The sequence below is a fragment of the Theropithecus gelada genome, chromosome 9, assembly GCF_003255815.1.
Source record: "Theropithecus gelada isolate Dixy chromosome 9, Tgel_1.0, whole genome shotgun sequence".
Classification (NCBI taxonomy): domain Eukaryota; kingdom Metazoa; phylum Chordata; class Mammalia; order Primates; family Cercopithecidae; genus Theropithecus; species Theropithecus gelada.
In genome coordinates, this window is record NC_037677.1 from 86,172,575 (window position 1) to 86,188,843 (window position 16,269).

Consider the following 16,269-nt stretch of genomic DNA (forward strand, 5'->3'; position numbering starts at 1 on the left):
CCTTTGCATATTCATAAATTTTAGAATCAGCTTACCAGTTTGTACAAGGCAGCATCTTGGGATTTTTGATTGAGTTTGCGTTAAATCTGTGGATCAATTTGGAGAGAATTAACATCTTGACAATATTGAGTTTTAATCCATGAACATGGTATTCTTCATTTTATTTAGGTCTTTAATGTCTCAGCGGTATTTTTTACTTGTCAGTGTAGAGGCCTTTCGTGTCTTTTGTCAAATATATTTATACACATTTTATGTTATTTGATGCTATTGTAAATAATATTTTTAGTTGCTTTATTTAGGCATAATGAAAAACTGCATATATTTCAAATATGCAGTTTGATAAGTTTTGACATATGCATACACTTGTGTAACTGTCACCAAAGTCAAGCTAATGAGTATATCCATTACCCTCAAAAGTTTCCTTGAGGCTCCTTGTAAGTCCTCCCTCCCATCACACCTCCAAGTAACCTCTGATTAGCATTCTGTTCGTATGCGTTAATTTTTTGTAGATTTGTTGGATTTTGTATGCGTATGTTCATGTTGTTTCTAAATAAAGAAAATTTTGTTTTTTCTTTTCCAATTTGGATGACTTTTGTCTTTTCATTTCCTTTTTTTTCTTCCATTTTTCTTTTCCTTTTCTTTCCCCTTCTTTCCCCTCCCCGTCTTTCTTTCTTTCTCTTCTTCCCTTCCCTTTTACCTTTTTCCTTTCCTTTTCTCTTCCCTTTCTTTTTCTTTCCCTTACCCCTCCTTTTTTCTTCCCCCATTTCCTTTCCCCTCTCACGCCCAACTACACCAGCTAGAACCTTTAATACAGTGTTACTGGAAGTGGGGAAGCAGAAATCTTCTTCTTATTACTCATTTTGCTACTTATCTTAGATTGAGTCTATCCTGTTAAGTGTGTTGTTAGCTATAGATTTTTTGTAAGTGCCCTTTATCAGGTTGAGGAAGTTTGCTTTCATTACACTCTGCTGAGATTTTTTATTACAAATGGACGTTGGATTTTGTCAAATGCTGTTTTTCCATCTGTAGAGATAAAAGTTTCTCTTCATTTATTCTTTTAATGTGGTTAATTGCCTGGATTGATTTTTGAATGTTAAACTGACTTTATAGTCCTAGGATAAACCATTCTTGGTCAGATATTATTATCCTGTTTTATATATTGGCTAGTATTTTGTGTGGGAAATTTTGCGTGGGAAGTTTTGCGTATATCTTAATGTGCTATTTTGTTTTCTAATTTTTTTCTGAGGCTATCTTTGTCAGTTGTGTTATTCAGGTTATGTCAAACTCAAAATTAGTTAAGATATTTTCTCTTCCTGTATTTTCTTAAAGAGTTTATGTACAATTTGTGTGGGTTTTTTTTGAGTTGGAGTTTCGCTCTTGTTGCCCAGGCTGGAGTGCAGTGGAGCCATCTCGGCTCACCGCAATCTCGGCCTCCCAGGTTCAAGCGATTCTCCTGCCTCATCCTCCCGAGCAGCTGGGATTACTGGCATGCGCCACCATGGCTGGCTAATCCATGCCTGGCTAATTTTGTATTTTTAGTTGAAATGGGGTTTCTCCATGTTGGTCAGGTTGGTCTTGAACTCCTGACCTCAGGTGATCCACCCGCCTCAGCCTACCAAAGCGTTGGGATTACAGGCGTGAGTCACCACTCCTGGGCTGATTATTTTCTTAAATGTTTGATAGAATTTACCGTTAAACTACTAGGGCCTGGATTTTTTTTGTGTGTCATTATTTAGTTTGAAAATGGATTCAATTTGCTTAATAGAAATTGGGTTATTCAGATTTTCTAGTTATGTCTGTTTTGGTTAAGTTGCATTTGTCAAGTAGTTGTTTCCTTTTTATTTTTATTTTTTAAAAGTTAAAACATTTCTTTAAAATTATATTTTCTACGCACGTTTCTTCCTCAGAAAAAGTAACAAGGAGAATGGTACATAGTAAAAAAAATTCTGAATGCCTCATGGAATTGAGCATTTGAATAATAGAATATTCTAGTTACTTTTGATTTATTCTGGAGTTATATTTTCCAATGACTTAGGGCCTCATTAATTATATTAGGCTTTTGTGGAATAAAGGCTTTTTGTAAACTTCACGTATAAATACAGGAGATGGAGGAAATTGGATCTTTTTTGGTGTATTTTGTTTTTATTTAAATAGATTTGTTGAGTTTTTCTAACATGATTAAAAGCCGGATAGTGACTGCTTAGAAATTCTTTATGATCTCAGATTATTATGTAAAAATTAGCTATGTTAAGGAAAGATGGTCTCTGAAAAGCCATATCTTTCAAAAGCACAATATTGTTCTCCTTTATTTTTTTAAGGCAAACAGTTTCGAATCTAAAGATTATCTCCAGGTTTGTCTTCGAATAAGACCATTTACACAGTCAGAAAAAGAACATGAGTCTGAGGTTTGTGTTGAATTTAATAGAATTTTAATATTTTACTTTCTTTTAAATTGGCAAAATACTAGTTTTTATTTATTGGGGGTATGTATTCTAGGGCTGTGTGCATATTCTGGATTCACAGACTGTTGTGCTGAAAGAGCCTCAATGCATCCTTGGTCGGTTAAGTGAGAAAAGCTCGGGGCAGATGGCCCAGAAATTCAGTTTTTCCAAGGTAAAACTGAAGTGTTTTTGTTTTTTGTTTTAAAGATAAAGAGACTTGGCTTAGGCTAAATTGCTATGTAATTATATATAGTGAACTATACATTTTGTGCTTATGCAACTTAGATTTTAGGTTCTAGTATTTTTTCCTTAAGGATAAGACTCAAATCTCAGGTCTGGAAATATATAATTGGATGTAAACAGATCACTGTAGTGTTAAAATTATTATTAATATATTTTTAAGAAATATTCTTTTCAAAACTTAGGTGAATACTTGATTCCTTGGTACAGATTTCTATCTTGAAAACTTTCTGGTAGTAAAACTATCAAATGTATTTGTGGGAGTGGGGATATGGCACCTGTTTTAAGAATGAATCTTTAAAATTTTTAAACAGTGTGTTGGGTTGGAACGTACTATTAATATTAACTTGAATTTTCTAAAAATACTTTTTAAAAAATACTTGCTTAGGTTTTTGGCCCAGCAACTACACAGAAGGAATTCTTTCAGGGTTGCATTATGCAACCAGTAAAAGACCTCTTGAAAGGACAAAGTCGTCTGATTTTTACTTACGGGCTAACCAATTCAGGAAAAACATATACATTTCAAGGTAAATATTGTTTTATTTTGGTTGGAAAGGATAAGGAAGCAGTAATAATCACTCAGTATTTTTATAATACATACATGTAGTTATGTTGGTATTACCTAGTATGTGTTTGCTCTATTTTTAATAGTACTAGCATATTGATTATGTATTGCTGTTGGTTTTTTTTCTGGAGACAGTCTCACTCTGTCGCCCAGGCTGGCGTGCAGTGGTGTGATCTCGGCTCACTGCAACCTCTGCTTCCTGGGTTCAAACGACTCTCCTGCCTCAGCTACTGAGCTTCCCGAGTGGCTGGGACTACAGGCGTGCGCCACCAGTTTTTTATATTTTGCCAAGCTAATTTTTATATTTTTGTAGAAATGAGGGTTCACCATTTTGGGTAGGCTAGTCTCAAACTCCTGACCTCAGGTGATCTGCCCACCTTGGTCTCCCAAGGTGCTTGGATTGCAGGCAAGCGCCACCACGCCTGGCCTTGCTATTGGCTTTTAATTCAAATTTATTTAATTCATTTGTAAAAATACCCATTGATAGAGATTTAGATGATGATTAAAATCCATAAAAAGTATTGATGTGATACAGAGAATTAAGCATAAATGACCAGAAGAAATTTTATATTTCATTTTACTTTTATAGTTTGTGGTTATGGGTGATTACAAATCTTAATATGGTTGCATTATCTGAATGTAAAATTTCAGGTTTACATCAGAATAATAGTCAATAAAATGTTGGTAATTACCTACAGTGAATAACAAAGTGATGGAAAACTGAGTAATCCTCACCTTCTAACATTTTCGTTTTAATTGTTGACTCTTGCCTATTGGTAGTATAAAAGGAGCTTTAATAAACAAGGAAAGTTTCCTCTTTCCTAGTAGACTGAGAAAGTGCAACACAAAAATTCCTTTTGCAGGCACAGAAGAAAATATGGGCATTCTGCCTCGAACTTTGAATGTATTATTTGATAGTCTTCAAGAAAGACTGTATACAAAGATGAACCTTAAACCACATAGATCCAGAGAGTACTTACGGTTATCATCAGAACAAGAGAAAGAAGAAATTGCTGGCAAAAGTGCATTGCTTCGGCAAATTAAAGAGGTATGAAAATATTTTAGTATGTAAAATATGTACAATTCCTGACTTCTTATAAACCCTTTAGATTGTTTCAACATATATTGGAATCTGTTTTGTGGTGTTAGTGTTTTTTATTATTTATTTTTTCGAGAAAAATAAAGCTTAAAGTTTGAAGACATCTTTTCTATTTGTACCAACAGCAAGAATGTTTAAACAATACAAATGTAAATGGTTCTGAAATCTTTTTTGATTGTTGTAGAGCCAGCATTGTGCTTTTTATGTAATGATTTTTTAAAATTCTGTTTTTTAATTGTGAAAGTAATATGTACCCAAAATTTAAAATAGGGAATGTGAGAAGTAAAAAGTAAAAGTTTCCTTTAATTTCATTCCTAAAGAAAAAATTATTAATAGATTGGAAAGCATCTTTTTTGGGCCTTTTCTCTCTCTGTATAAAATCCATACACAGAGCTTTCTATCTGTATATACACAAACATATATATGATGTGTATATCTTCATACCTTTGTCTTTATATGTATGATACAGGTTTTTTTTTTTTTTTTTAAAACAAAAAAGAGATCTTACTATGCTTACCATTCTGTGACTTGGTATTTCATTTAGCATATCCTAAAACTTTTCCAACCTTAAATCATGTACCTTTTATCTGTTATGTCTTTAACTTCTTTTTTTAAATTTTAAATCAGCTTTTAAAGCCAAGTCTCCATTGATGGCCATTTGTATTGTTTCTATGTTTTGCTATTTTGAACACTGTTTCAGTGAAGAAACATTCCATTGCAAATATGTTTGGTGCTAATTTTCCCAAACTCAGGCCAAGATTGGATATTTAATAATGTCTGGTTTGATAGGTAAAAAATGGCTCACTTGAGCTTACTTTATATTTCTTTAATGGTAAATTAGGTGATTAGTACATCTTAGAATTTTTTCCTGTGATTTGTCACGTACATTCTTTGTCCATTTCTCTAGTATTGTATGACTTGTTTACTGATTTATTAAAATGTATTTAAAAAATGAATACATTATTATTGTATTACTGTATGGGTTGCAAATTTTCTGGCTTATTGCTTGTTTCTCCCCTGCCCCCATTGTGTTTTTCTTTTTTTTTTCTTCCTTTTTTTAGTTTTTAGAGACAAGATCTTCCTTTGTCCTCCAGGCTGGAGTATAGTGGTGTATGATCATAGCTCACTGCTGTCTTGAACTCCTGGACACAAGTGGTTCTCCTGCCTCAGCCTCCTCTGAGTAGCTGGAACTACGGGGCATGCCACTGCTCCTGGCTGTTTTGATTTTTTTGTAGAAATGGAGTCTTGGTATGTTGCCTAGGCTGGACTTGAACTCTTGGTCTCAAGAGATCCCCCTCCCTTGGCCTTCCAAAGTGTTGAGATTACATGTTTGAGCTGCCAAGCCTGGCCCATTGTGTTTTTCAGTATTCATCTACTCAACAAATTTTATTCAGTCACCTATTTTTTTTCCAGGCAATATTTTCAGTTTTGAGGACAAATGGTACTGCCCTCATGGAGACTGACAATAAATACATATGTAAAATACTGTGAGGAGGAATTATTTTATAGAAGGTGGTACCATATCAACTTTAAAAAATGAAGTTGGCCGGGCGCGGTGGCTCAAGCCTGTAATCCCAGCACTTTGGGAGGCCGAGACGGGCGGATCACGAGGTCAGGAGATCGAGACCATCCTGGCTAACATGGTGAAACCCCGTCTCTACTAAAAAATACAAAAAAAAAAACTAGCCGGGCGCGGTGGCGGGCGCCTGTAGTCCCAGCTACTCGGAAGGCTGAGGCAGGAGAATGGCGTGAACCCGGGAGGCGGAGCTTGCAGTGAGCAGAGATCCGGCCACTGCACTCCAGCCTGGGCGGCAGAGCGAGACTCCGTCTCAAAAAAAAAAAAAAAAAAAAAAAAAAAAAAAAAATGAAGTTATACTGGTCTGTTTATTCCTCTTGTGCCTTCTGGATTTTGTAGTATATTTTCAGACATTATTCTATTCAAGGCTGTTAAAAACTACTAATTGTTTTTGTAAATATTTTTAACCTATTAATGCGAATTTTTCTTTTTTAAAACATTTAGAAACCAGGGTTTTAAGGCAGTAAAAAGTGTGTTACCAGTGGAGTTCAAAGTTGAGTCTATGACTATGGTCTCTGAAAGTAACATTGTATTTTAACAAAATTTATGGAGATTGGTGGATAACTCCATAGCCAATTCATTAAGGAAATTAGAATCATTAATAATGAAAAAAATTTTTTCACTGAGCATGGTGGCTCATGCCTGTAATCTGAGAACTTTGGGAGGCTGAGGCAGGCAGATCACTTGAGACCAGGAGTTCGAGACCAGCCTGGCCAACATGGCGAAACCCTGTCTCTATTAAAAATACAAAACATTAGCTGGGCGTGGTGACTCACACCTGTAGCCTCAGCTACTTGGGAGGCTGAGGCACAAGAATCTCTTGAACCCCAGAGGTGGAGGTTGCAGTGAGCTGAGATTGTGCCACTACATTCCAGCCTGGGTGACAGAGCAAGACTCTGTCTCAAAAAAAAAAGAAAAAAAGAAAAAATTCTAACAAGTTATCCAGTTAAAACATGATACTGTTTTGCCTATGAAATGATTAAAACGTTAAAAAAAAATCAGATCATGTACTTTCATACATTGTAAATGGTTCTAGAAAGCAAATTGGCAATACTATGTTAAGAGTGAGAACATTAAAATATTTTATATCTTTTCATCCTCCAGTTCAGTTTTAGGTATATACTCCAAGGAAATGGGTTTATTTCTATTTCTAAGGAAATAATTAGAATGCAGAAGAAAATACAGAAAGATATTTGGCAAAACTTGAATAATTTAAATGTTTAATAATAAGGGAATAATTAAGTCATTTCACATGAGTTATATAGCCATCAACTGTTGTAAACAATTTTTAATTATAAGGAGAAAAAGCTTACAACATAAGTGTGGGGAAAACCGTAGAAGGGGAATATATTAAAATATTAATAGTAACCAACCAGAGTGGCAGGGATTATACATGATAATATTTTTCTTAGTTCTCTGTATTTTCCCGTGAAACTATATTATTTAACTGGGAAAAATTAAAGAATTCATTGAATTGGATGGATGAAAGGTTGTGATTTGGTAGTGACTTATTTGGATAGGTAATTAATATCTTGATTATTTAACCTTAATGAAAATTTTTTTAAATTCTTTTAAAACAATCTTTCTATTTTAGGTTACTATGCATAATGACGGTGATGATACTCTTTATGGTAAGGTTTCATTGCTCACCTATCTTTGATATATTGATTATATGAAGTACATTTGAAAAGCTTTTAATTTTTAAATCACTTCTAATGTTTTATTTTTATTATTAAAAAATTTTTAGGCCAGGCGTGGTGGCTCACGCCTGTAATCCCAGCACTTCGGGAGGCCGAGGCGGGTGGATCATGAGGTCCTGGCCAACATGGTGAAACCCCGTCTCTAGTAAAAATAAAAAAATTGGCTGGGCATGGTGGCGTGGGCCTGTAGTCCTAGCTACCCGGAAGGCTGAAGCAGGAGAATACTTGAACTCAGAGGGTGGAGGTTGCAGTGAGCCGAGATTGCGCCACTGCACTCCATCCAGCCTGAGGACAGAGTGAGACTCCGTCTCAAAAAAAAAAAAAAAATTGTTTATACATTGTGTTTATTTTTTTTCTATAGACCTCTTCTTTGGTTACTAAGGATTTACTTTCTGTAATGACATAGTCGGTAATACCTGGAAAATGATACATATTTATATGAAATGTCAGTCATTGTAATGTTTTGTTTGTATTAAATATTACAGATACCCCTTTTACTGGTTACAACTTTAATATTGAATTTGAAAGACAGTTTTGTTTTTCTTTGTCCTTTACATTTAATTTCTGTTGGTTCATTAACATATTTTGAAAAAGAAAGGAATGATAGGGAGTAGTCTAACTCTGGTTACTCCAAATATTATTTACATCTTCCTTTGTTCCAAAAAGTGTTTAACATAGATGGTCAAAAGATTAAGCATACTTGGTTTTTCAAGTCTGGGAATCGATCTGTACTTTTGTCACATTTTTAGTCAGTTGCTTACTTTTGTGATTATTGTTTTTTCTTTTTTTTTTTGTAGGAAGTTTAACTAACTCTTTGAATATCTCAGAGTTTGAAGAATCCATAAAAGATTGTGAACAAGCCAGCTTGAATATGGCTAATAATATAAAATTTTCTGTGTGGGTTTCTTTCTTTGAAATTTACAATGAATATATTTATGACTTGTTTGTTCCTGTATCATCTAAATTCCAAAAGAGAAAGATGCTGCGCCTTTCCCAAGATGTAAAGGGCTATTCTTTTATAAAAGGTATGCTCTGAATATTTTTATTTTATTGTTCCGAAGTTCTCTCCTTGGGCTTTGTGCTAGCTGTAAGACTAAAGCAAATAGAAAATTGAAAATTGTAATGCTAATTATTAACATTAAGAGAAGAAGATAATTTTGTGTTTTGGAAGTATGTTTTGGTGTATTTATTAAACTTGAATATAAAGGGGTCTATTTTGGTATTGTATTTGCTTGAGTATCATTAATTGAATTTGTGGTGATGGGAAAAGCTATGTATGATTATATTCACGTTATTCTCCTACTTTGTAACAGTGTCCAAATTTTGCAGCTATGAAATGTTACTATCCTTCCAGAGTGTTTTTTCTAATCTTTTAAAACAATTCACAGTAGGAAATACATATTAATAACATCATGACTCAGTACCTACATGCATGTATATATATACATATGTAATATTTACAACGAAAAATTTCCTTAATTATACTTCTACTACAAGGAATGCACTGTGATATTTTCTATATTCTTTGTCATTTCTGTAAAATGCTGGCCAGATGCAGTGGCTCACACTTGTGATCCCAGCACTTTGGGAGGCTGAGGTGGGTGGATCACTTGAGCTCAGGAATTCGAGACCAGCTTGGGCAACATGGCAAAACGCCATCTCTACAAAAAATACAAAAATTAGCCTGGCATGGTGGTATGCATCTTTAGTCCCATCTACTCAGGAGGCTGAGGCAGGAGGATCACTTGAGCCTAGGAGGTCAAGGCTGTAGAGAGCCAACGGTCACACTTTTGCACTCCAGGCTGGGCAACAGAGTGAGACCCTGTCTCCAAAAATAAAAAATAAAAAACAATTAAAATACTGGTCATTATTCAATAAATCTGATTTTATGATTCACTAATAAATTACAATCTTCAGTGTTTAATAACTAGGTAATTTTACAGGTTTAGTCTGTACTGTATTTTGCCTCTCTTTTTTTCCCTGAGTGTCTAATTCTAAGGAATTGTTACTGTATTTAATTTTCCGTTTGGCAGACTCTGTTGACAAACATTTACTTTGTGTGTTTGTGTAATTTAAATTACATTGAACATTGTTATAATCTTCCCCTCTGGTGTAACCTGAAATAACTGAGTTGACTCCAGCTAGGATGTGTTGTCAGAAGGAAGATCTCATTATATGTCACTAGGAAAAGACTTCCAAAGAGATTGCATTGTAGAGCACATTCTTTGTCTCAATAAATTAATATATATCCTCTTTATTTTTTAAAGATCTACAATGGATTCAAGTATCTGATTCCAAAGAAGCCTATAGACTTTTAAAACTAGGAATAAAGCACCAGAGTGTTGCCTTCACAAAACTGAATAATGCTTCCAGTAGGAGGTAAAGAATAAACTCTGTAAGAGTAAACTTGAATCACCGATGGTATGGTATTCTATGCTAATTTAAACACAACTAATTTTACATTAAAGTGGGCAGTAGGTTCTCGTCTGTTAAATAAATTTATAAGGCATAAAAAACATTTGGTAAACAGAGTAACACTAAACACGTTTATCAATACTGTTTCCTGTCCTGACAGGTTTATTAATTTATAGGAAGTCTCTGAGGTATTGTTACTTTTTCTTTATGTCAGTATCTAAGCTCAATATTTTTGGAGTTGGTAATAATGGTGGCCTTTTCTCTGGGTCTTTCTCACTTATCCCCTGAATACTATATAAATATACTCAGTGAGGGTATAATCTCAAGGGGTTAAGGAAATATGTTTTGATGGATTTGGGGGATGAGAGGCAAAGGAAATAAGTTTAAGCAGTGAGATAATTAAAGCAGGCTTTTTCTTAAGAGAGAAGGAGCCCTGTTCCCATAGTCAGTTGGGCATGGGACAATACAAGATCTGGATCTATAGGTCAAATGTATGCTTTGCTTTCGTGTGTATTCAGAGTATTAGCTATATATAATACCGTGTTAACTAATACTATCTTTTCAAACAAATTGTGACTTTGTTATAAATGATGCTGTTAGTAGAAGTTGAACTGTCAGGAGGTAATTTGAGGAATTTAGAGCTAGGCAAAAGGTGATTTTAGGCGTTTGGGTATATAAGTGACAGTAGAACACTGGGTTGAAATATCTAACAGCTAATTGGAAAATGCGATGGTGGACTGTAGTTAATACTAGGGTATAAATAAGGTTGATTTGAATACTTGTCTCTCCTATTTAGAATGCAGAAATTAAAATGATAACATTTGATCTTTGTATTTCAGTCACAGCATATTCACTATTAAAATATTACAGATTGAGGATTCTGAAATGTCTCGTGTAATTCGAGTCAGTGAGTAAGTTGAATATTCTTTAAATTGTAATTATTTGTAATTGTTTTGAAGAACTTTTAAAGTAATTTTTCTTTTCTTAATTCAGATTATCTTTATGTGATCTTGCTGGTTCAGAACGAACTATGAAGACACAGAATGAAGGTGAAAGGTTAAGAGAGACTGGGAATATCAACACTTCTTTATTGACTCTGGGAAAGTGTATTAACGTCTTGAAGAATAGTGAAAAGTCAAAGTAAGTTTCTGAAAGTGTTATTAGCTTATTAAATATTATAGTATTTAAACTTTCAAATTTTTTGTTTTTAGAAAGTTCTTTTTTGATTTTTAACCTGCTTCTTATGTAATGACTGTGTATAGATTGTGATTCAAGTGCTTAAGAGATCTTGGATTAAAGACAATGATAGAAGTGTCAGTTGATGCCAGTAACCCATCAAGTAAAGTCAGTATTTTCTATGGCAAATCTGTACCAATAGACACTGTAAATGAGAAGCTTCTAATGCTGGTTTAGGATCTAAAACCACCTTTTTCTTATTAGTGCATTGTGTGTGGTTCTAGATGCAATAGATTTTTGTATTAATTAGCATTTTAGGCTGAGTAAATATAAATCAGCCTTCACCATTTCTACTTAGGGTGTTTCATGACATCTCTTATATACTTGCTCTATACTAGAGAACATAACCCAGTTAAATGTGGTTTTTTTTATATTTTACATAGTGAATTATTGTTAGTAAGTAGCAGCAGTTAAAACAAATAGCCAGGCATGGTGGCTTATGCCTGTAATCCCGGCACTTCTGGAGGCCAAGGCAGGAGGATTGCTTGAGCCCGGCAGTTTAAGACCAGCCTCATCTCTACTAAAAATAAAAATAAAAAATTAACCAGATGTGGTGGCAGGCGCCCATAATCCCTGCTAACCTGGAGGCAGAGGCGAGAGGATCGCTTGAGCCTAAGAGATTGAGGCTGCAGTAAGTTGTGAGTGCCACTGTACTCCAGTCTGGGCAACCGAGCTGGACCCTGTCTCAAAACAAAAACAAAAACAAGCAAGAAAAGATAAAATGAAAACTGAGAAGGACTATTACATCTGGAACTAATCGCTACCCTAAAGTTTAATTTCATGATAGGTGGCTTAATTATTTCTTTGTAAAATTTGTCAGCACCCCGACTTCATGAGATGTGTTTTAACTTACAGTGTTTTCTGAAAATTTTTTCCATAGGTTTCAACAGCATGTGCCTTTCCGGGAAAGTAAACTGACTCACTATTTTCAAAGTTTTTTTAATGGTAAAGGGAAAATATGTATGATTGTCAACATCAGCCAATGTTATTTAGCCTATGATGAAACACTCAATGTATTGAAGTTCTCAGCCATTGCACAAAAAGTAAATATTTATTTTATTAAGCTTCTTCTTAGAATATTAATACTTTTTCTTGAAATAAATATGTTGTACTTAATACTGTAAGCCTAGGAAATAATTGAAAATTAAAAAGGTAAATATTTGACCAAGTAGGAAGACATGAGAAAGGATTGAAAGTTGCCCATGCTAGGATTAAAATGACCTTTAGTAATAAGAGTTAATAATAAACATCAATTACAAATTAATGAGTATTTTTGGAATGAATTGTCTGCTCTGCCATTTATCTTGTTCATTTGGTACTTCTGGGTAATTAGAAAACCCTCTACTAAGATTAATACTGAGAACTTAGCCCAGGAAGATAGATTTTTTCCTCTAGTTTGCATGTGTAAGTAGCTTTTTTCCTATCAGAATGTTCATTTAGGGATGGTGATTCCTGTTTGTATGTTTGTTTGAATAGTTTTTCCTTTAACACTTGAGTTTTCATTTGACTTAAATTTATAAAATAATCATTTTCTAGTGGACAGTTCTTGTCTTTTCTGTTTTAAAAGTCACATTGAATATTTTAACAGGTTTGTGTCCCAGACACTTTAAATTCCTCTCAAGAGAAATTATTTGGACCTGTCAGATCTTCTCAAGATGTATCACTAGACAATAATTCAAATAATAAAATATTAAATGTAAAAAGAGCCACCATTTCATGGGAAAATAGTCTGGAAGATTTGATGGAAGACGAGGATTTAGTTGAGGAGCTAGAAAACTCTGAAGAAACTCAAAATGTGGAAACTAAACTTATTGATGAAGATCTAGATAAAACATTAGAGGAAAATAAGGCTTTCATTAGCCACGAGGAGAAAAGAGTATGTATTAAGAACTCATACTTCTATGCTTGTCTTCTTATTCTGAAGTTAAGGTTAAATCTTAAGGCTCTCTCTCTTCAGTTTTTTTCGACAATACACTGAAGTTTTTGTGTTCAATTTTATATTTTGAAAAATTTCAAACCTGTAGAAAGACTAGTACAATGAATACTCATTTATCCTTCACCTGGATTCTCCAGTTACCATTTTATGAGTATGCAAATACACATCTTTTGCTCTGTACAATTTGAAAATAAGATCCAGACATAATGACACCTTACATCTAAATAGTTGAACATATTTTTTTAATAACATGGGCATTTTTGTCATGATCGCCATGAAATTTTCATACCCAAGAAATTCAACATTGATACACTAATATAACCTCATATACTGTTTGTATTGAGATTTCTCCAGTGTTCCCGATATGTTCTTTATTGCCACTTTGTTTTTGTCAACAGCCAGAGTTAACAAATTGCTTTTGATTATTGTGTTTCTTTAATTATTTCTAATCTAGCACTGACATTTTTGAAAAGTGGGTCCTAGTTTTCTCATAGAATACCTGCAATCTAGATTTGTTTGATTATTTCTTCATCACTTAGGTTTAATACATTAGGGAAGCTTTTTATGTAGGTTAAGTTGTAAATTTTCCGTTGCATCACACTAAGAGCCACATGATGTCTGATTTTTCCATTCTTAGAGATGCTAAGTTTTGCTCACTTGGTTTAGATACAGTATTTCAGATCTTTATTGCAAAAGCATGTTATCTATGGGGTGATACTTATAGACCATGTGAGTATCCTTTCACTAAGTGATTTTATGTATTCCATCAGACTTTTATTTTGCAGTCTCAAGTACAAGTGCTAAAAATATCTGCCAAGTACCTGTGATCCCATATCTTCAAAAACAGTAATTGTTTGTCATCTTATTATGATAAATAAGATACAACAGTTGTTTTTTCAGCTTCTGTCCAATTATAGTGTGTGTGTGTGTATGTGTGTGTATATATTTATTTTTTTATTTATTTTTGAGAGAGCGTCTTGCCCTGTTGCCCAGGCTAGAATGCAATGACACAATCTCGGCTCACTGCAACCTCCACCTCCTGGGTTCAAGTGATTCTCCTCCCTTAACCTCCTGAGTAGCTGGGATTATAGGCATGCGCAGCCATACCCAGTTAAGTTTTTTTGTATCTTTAGTAGAGACGGGGTTTCACCATGTTGGCCAGGCTGGTCTCGAACTCCTGACCTTGTGATTGCCTGCCTCGGCCTCCCAAAGTGCTGGGATTACAGGCATGAGCCACCTTACCTGGCCACCTAATCCCCTCTTTAATTGGCCATAACTCCATGAGTATACATGGAGTCCTCTTACCAGTGTCCTAGAAACACTAGTAGACCTGTCTTCATGGGTGTGCTTTAATGTTGTTGACATATCACAAATCAGTACTTTTTTGGATTGCAGAAGTATTAGTAGATCGATGACGTATTGGGCTAAATACTCTCATTTTAATAATTTACCTTCATGTCCCTGAAAGCGATTATTGAACATATGTTTGGAAACAAGAATGATAGCTTCAGATGTAGTACAAGTCCCACTTTATCTGGTCACGATGTGATTAGACCTTGTTACTTGGGCTTTTGTAATGTATTAAATAGTACCTCCTCAGGGACGAAAGGAGCCATTAATAGTCTAGTTTGGCTGGTATAGTGGCTCACACCTGTAATTCCAGCACTTTGGGAAGCTGAGGTAGGAGGATTGCTTGAGCTCAGGACTTCAAAACCAGCCTGGGCAACATAGTGAGACCCCATCTCTACAAAAAAATTAAAAAGAATTAGCCAGGCATGATGACGCACTCATGTAGTCCCAGCTACTTGGGAGGCTGCAGTGGGAAGATTGCTTGAGTCCAGGATTTCTAGGCAGCAGTGAGCCATCACTGCACCACTGCACTCTGGCCTGGGTGACAGAGTGAGACCTTGTCTTAAAGAAACAAACCAAAAAACCCAGTTTTATTTTTTTTTCCATCTCAAAGTTGAAATTTTTTATAATGTTGGTTAGTAAAATTTCTGAAACTACTAGAGAAAAATATTTAATGCTATAGTTTATGATAGATTATATAGTGTAAATGCTTATCTGATTGGCTAGGTATTTTAAGGAAATTCATCAAAATGTTGTTTAATATTTGACATTTAAAAATCAACATGATTAGGTGTTGGCATGCTTTATTTGTTTTCTTCTAGAGACAAAGTCTTGCTCTGTTGCCCAGGCTGGAGTGCGATAGTATAGTTATGGCTCACTGCTGCTTGGAAATCCTGGGCTCAAGTGATCCTCTTGCCTCAGCCTCCTGAGTAGCTAGGACTGCAGACGCATGCCACCACCCCTAACTAATTTTTAAAAATTTTTTGTAGACACAAGGCCTTGCTCTATTGTCCAGGCTGATCTTGAAATTTTGAGCTCAGGCAATCCTCCTGCCTTGCAAAGCGCTGGGATTACAGATGTGGGTCAATGTGCCCAGCCCTTTATTCACATTTTAATCAAAGGATTGGGACTTCTAAAAACCATTATAGAATACCTTGATATTAGCATATATATATACTTAAATTCATTTAGCTATAATAACCAGCCTGAATTTTTTCAGCAAAAACTTTATCAGATGCTAACAATGATAAAATCTAATTATTGAAAACTATTAAACTTCCGGCTGAGTGTGGTGGCTCACAGCTCACGCCTGTAATCCCAGCACTTTGGGAGGCCTAGGCGGGCAGATCATGAGGTCAGGAGATTGAGACCATCCTGGCTAACACAGCAAAACCCCGTCTCTACTAAAAATACAAAAAATTAGCCAGGCATGGTGGCAGGCGCCTGTAGTCCCAGCTAGTGGGGAGACTGAGGCAGAAGAATGGCGTGAGCCCGGGAGGCGGAGCTTGCGGGGAGTTGAGATCGCACCACTGCACTCCAGCCTGGGCGACAGAGAGAGACTTCGTCTCAAAAAAAATAAACTTCTGAAAGTTTTTCCACGTGCATTCTGATTTCTCCTTCAATAGTTATTATTTATTGTTTTACACAGAAAGTGTGTAGTTTAAAATTATTAAAACAGTGTTATATATTTAGAGTGAAAAAGAAAATTTAA

At 34.9% G+C, this 16,269-nt stretch overlaps 1 protein-coding gene across 1 annotated transcript in view; it reads left to right on the forward strand.

Moving 5' to 3' along the window:
* KIF20B (kinesin family member 20B) overlaps window positions 1–16,269 on the forward strand; it is a 70,884-nt gene that overhangs the window by 5,382 nt on the left and 49,233 nt on the right. Inside the window, exons 3-13 of the mRNA XM_025397664.1 lie at window positions 2,319–2,405; window positions 2,497–2,613; window positions 3,070–3,208; window positions 4,110–4,294; window positions 7,516–7,552; window positions 8,419–8,646; window positions 9,889–10,000; window positions 10,876–10,947; window positions 11,030–11,176; window positions 12,153–12,315; window positions 12,861–13,148. Of these exons, the coding sequence (XP_025253449.1) occupies window positions 2,319–2,405; window positions 2,497–2,613; window positions 3,070–3,208; window positions 4,110–4,294; window positions 7,516–7,552; window positions 8,419–8,646; window positions 9,889–10,000; window positions 10,876–10,947; window positions 11,030–11,176; window positions 12,153–12,315; window positions 12,861–13,148 (1,575 nt within the window). The remainder of the gene's footprint in view (window positions 1–2,318; window positions 2,406–2,496; window positions 2,614–3,069; window positions 3,209–4,109; window positions 4,295–7,515; window positions 7,553–8,418; window positions 8,647–9,888; window positions 10,001–10,875; window positions 10,948–11,029; window positions 11,177–12,152; window positions 12,316–12,860; window positions 13,149–16,269) is intronic.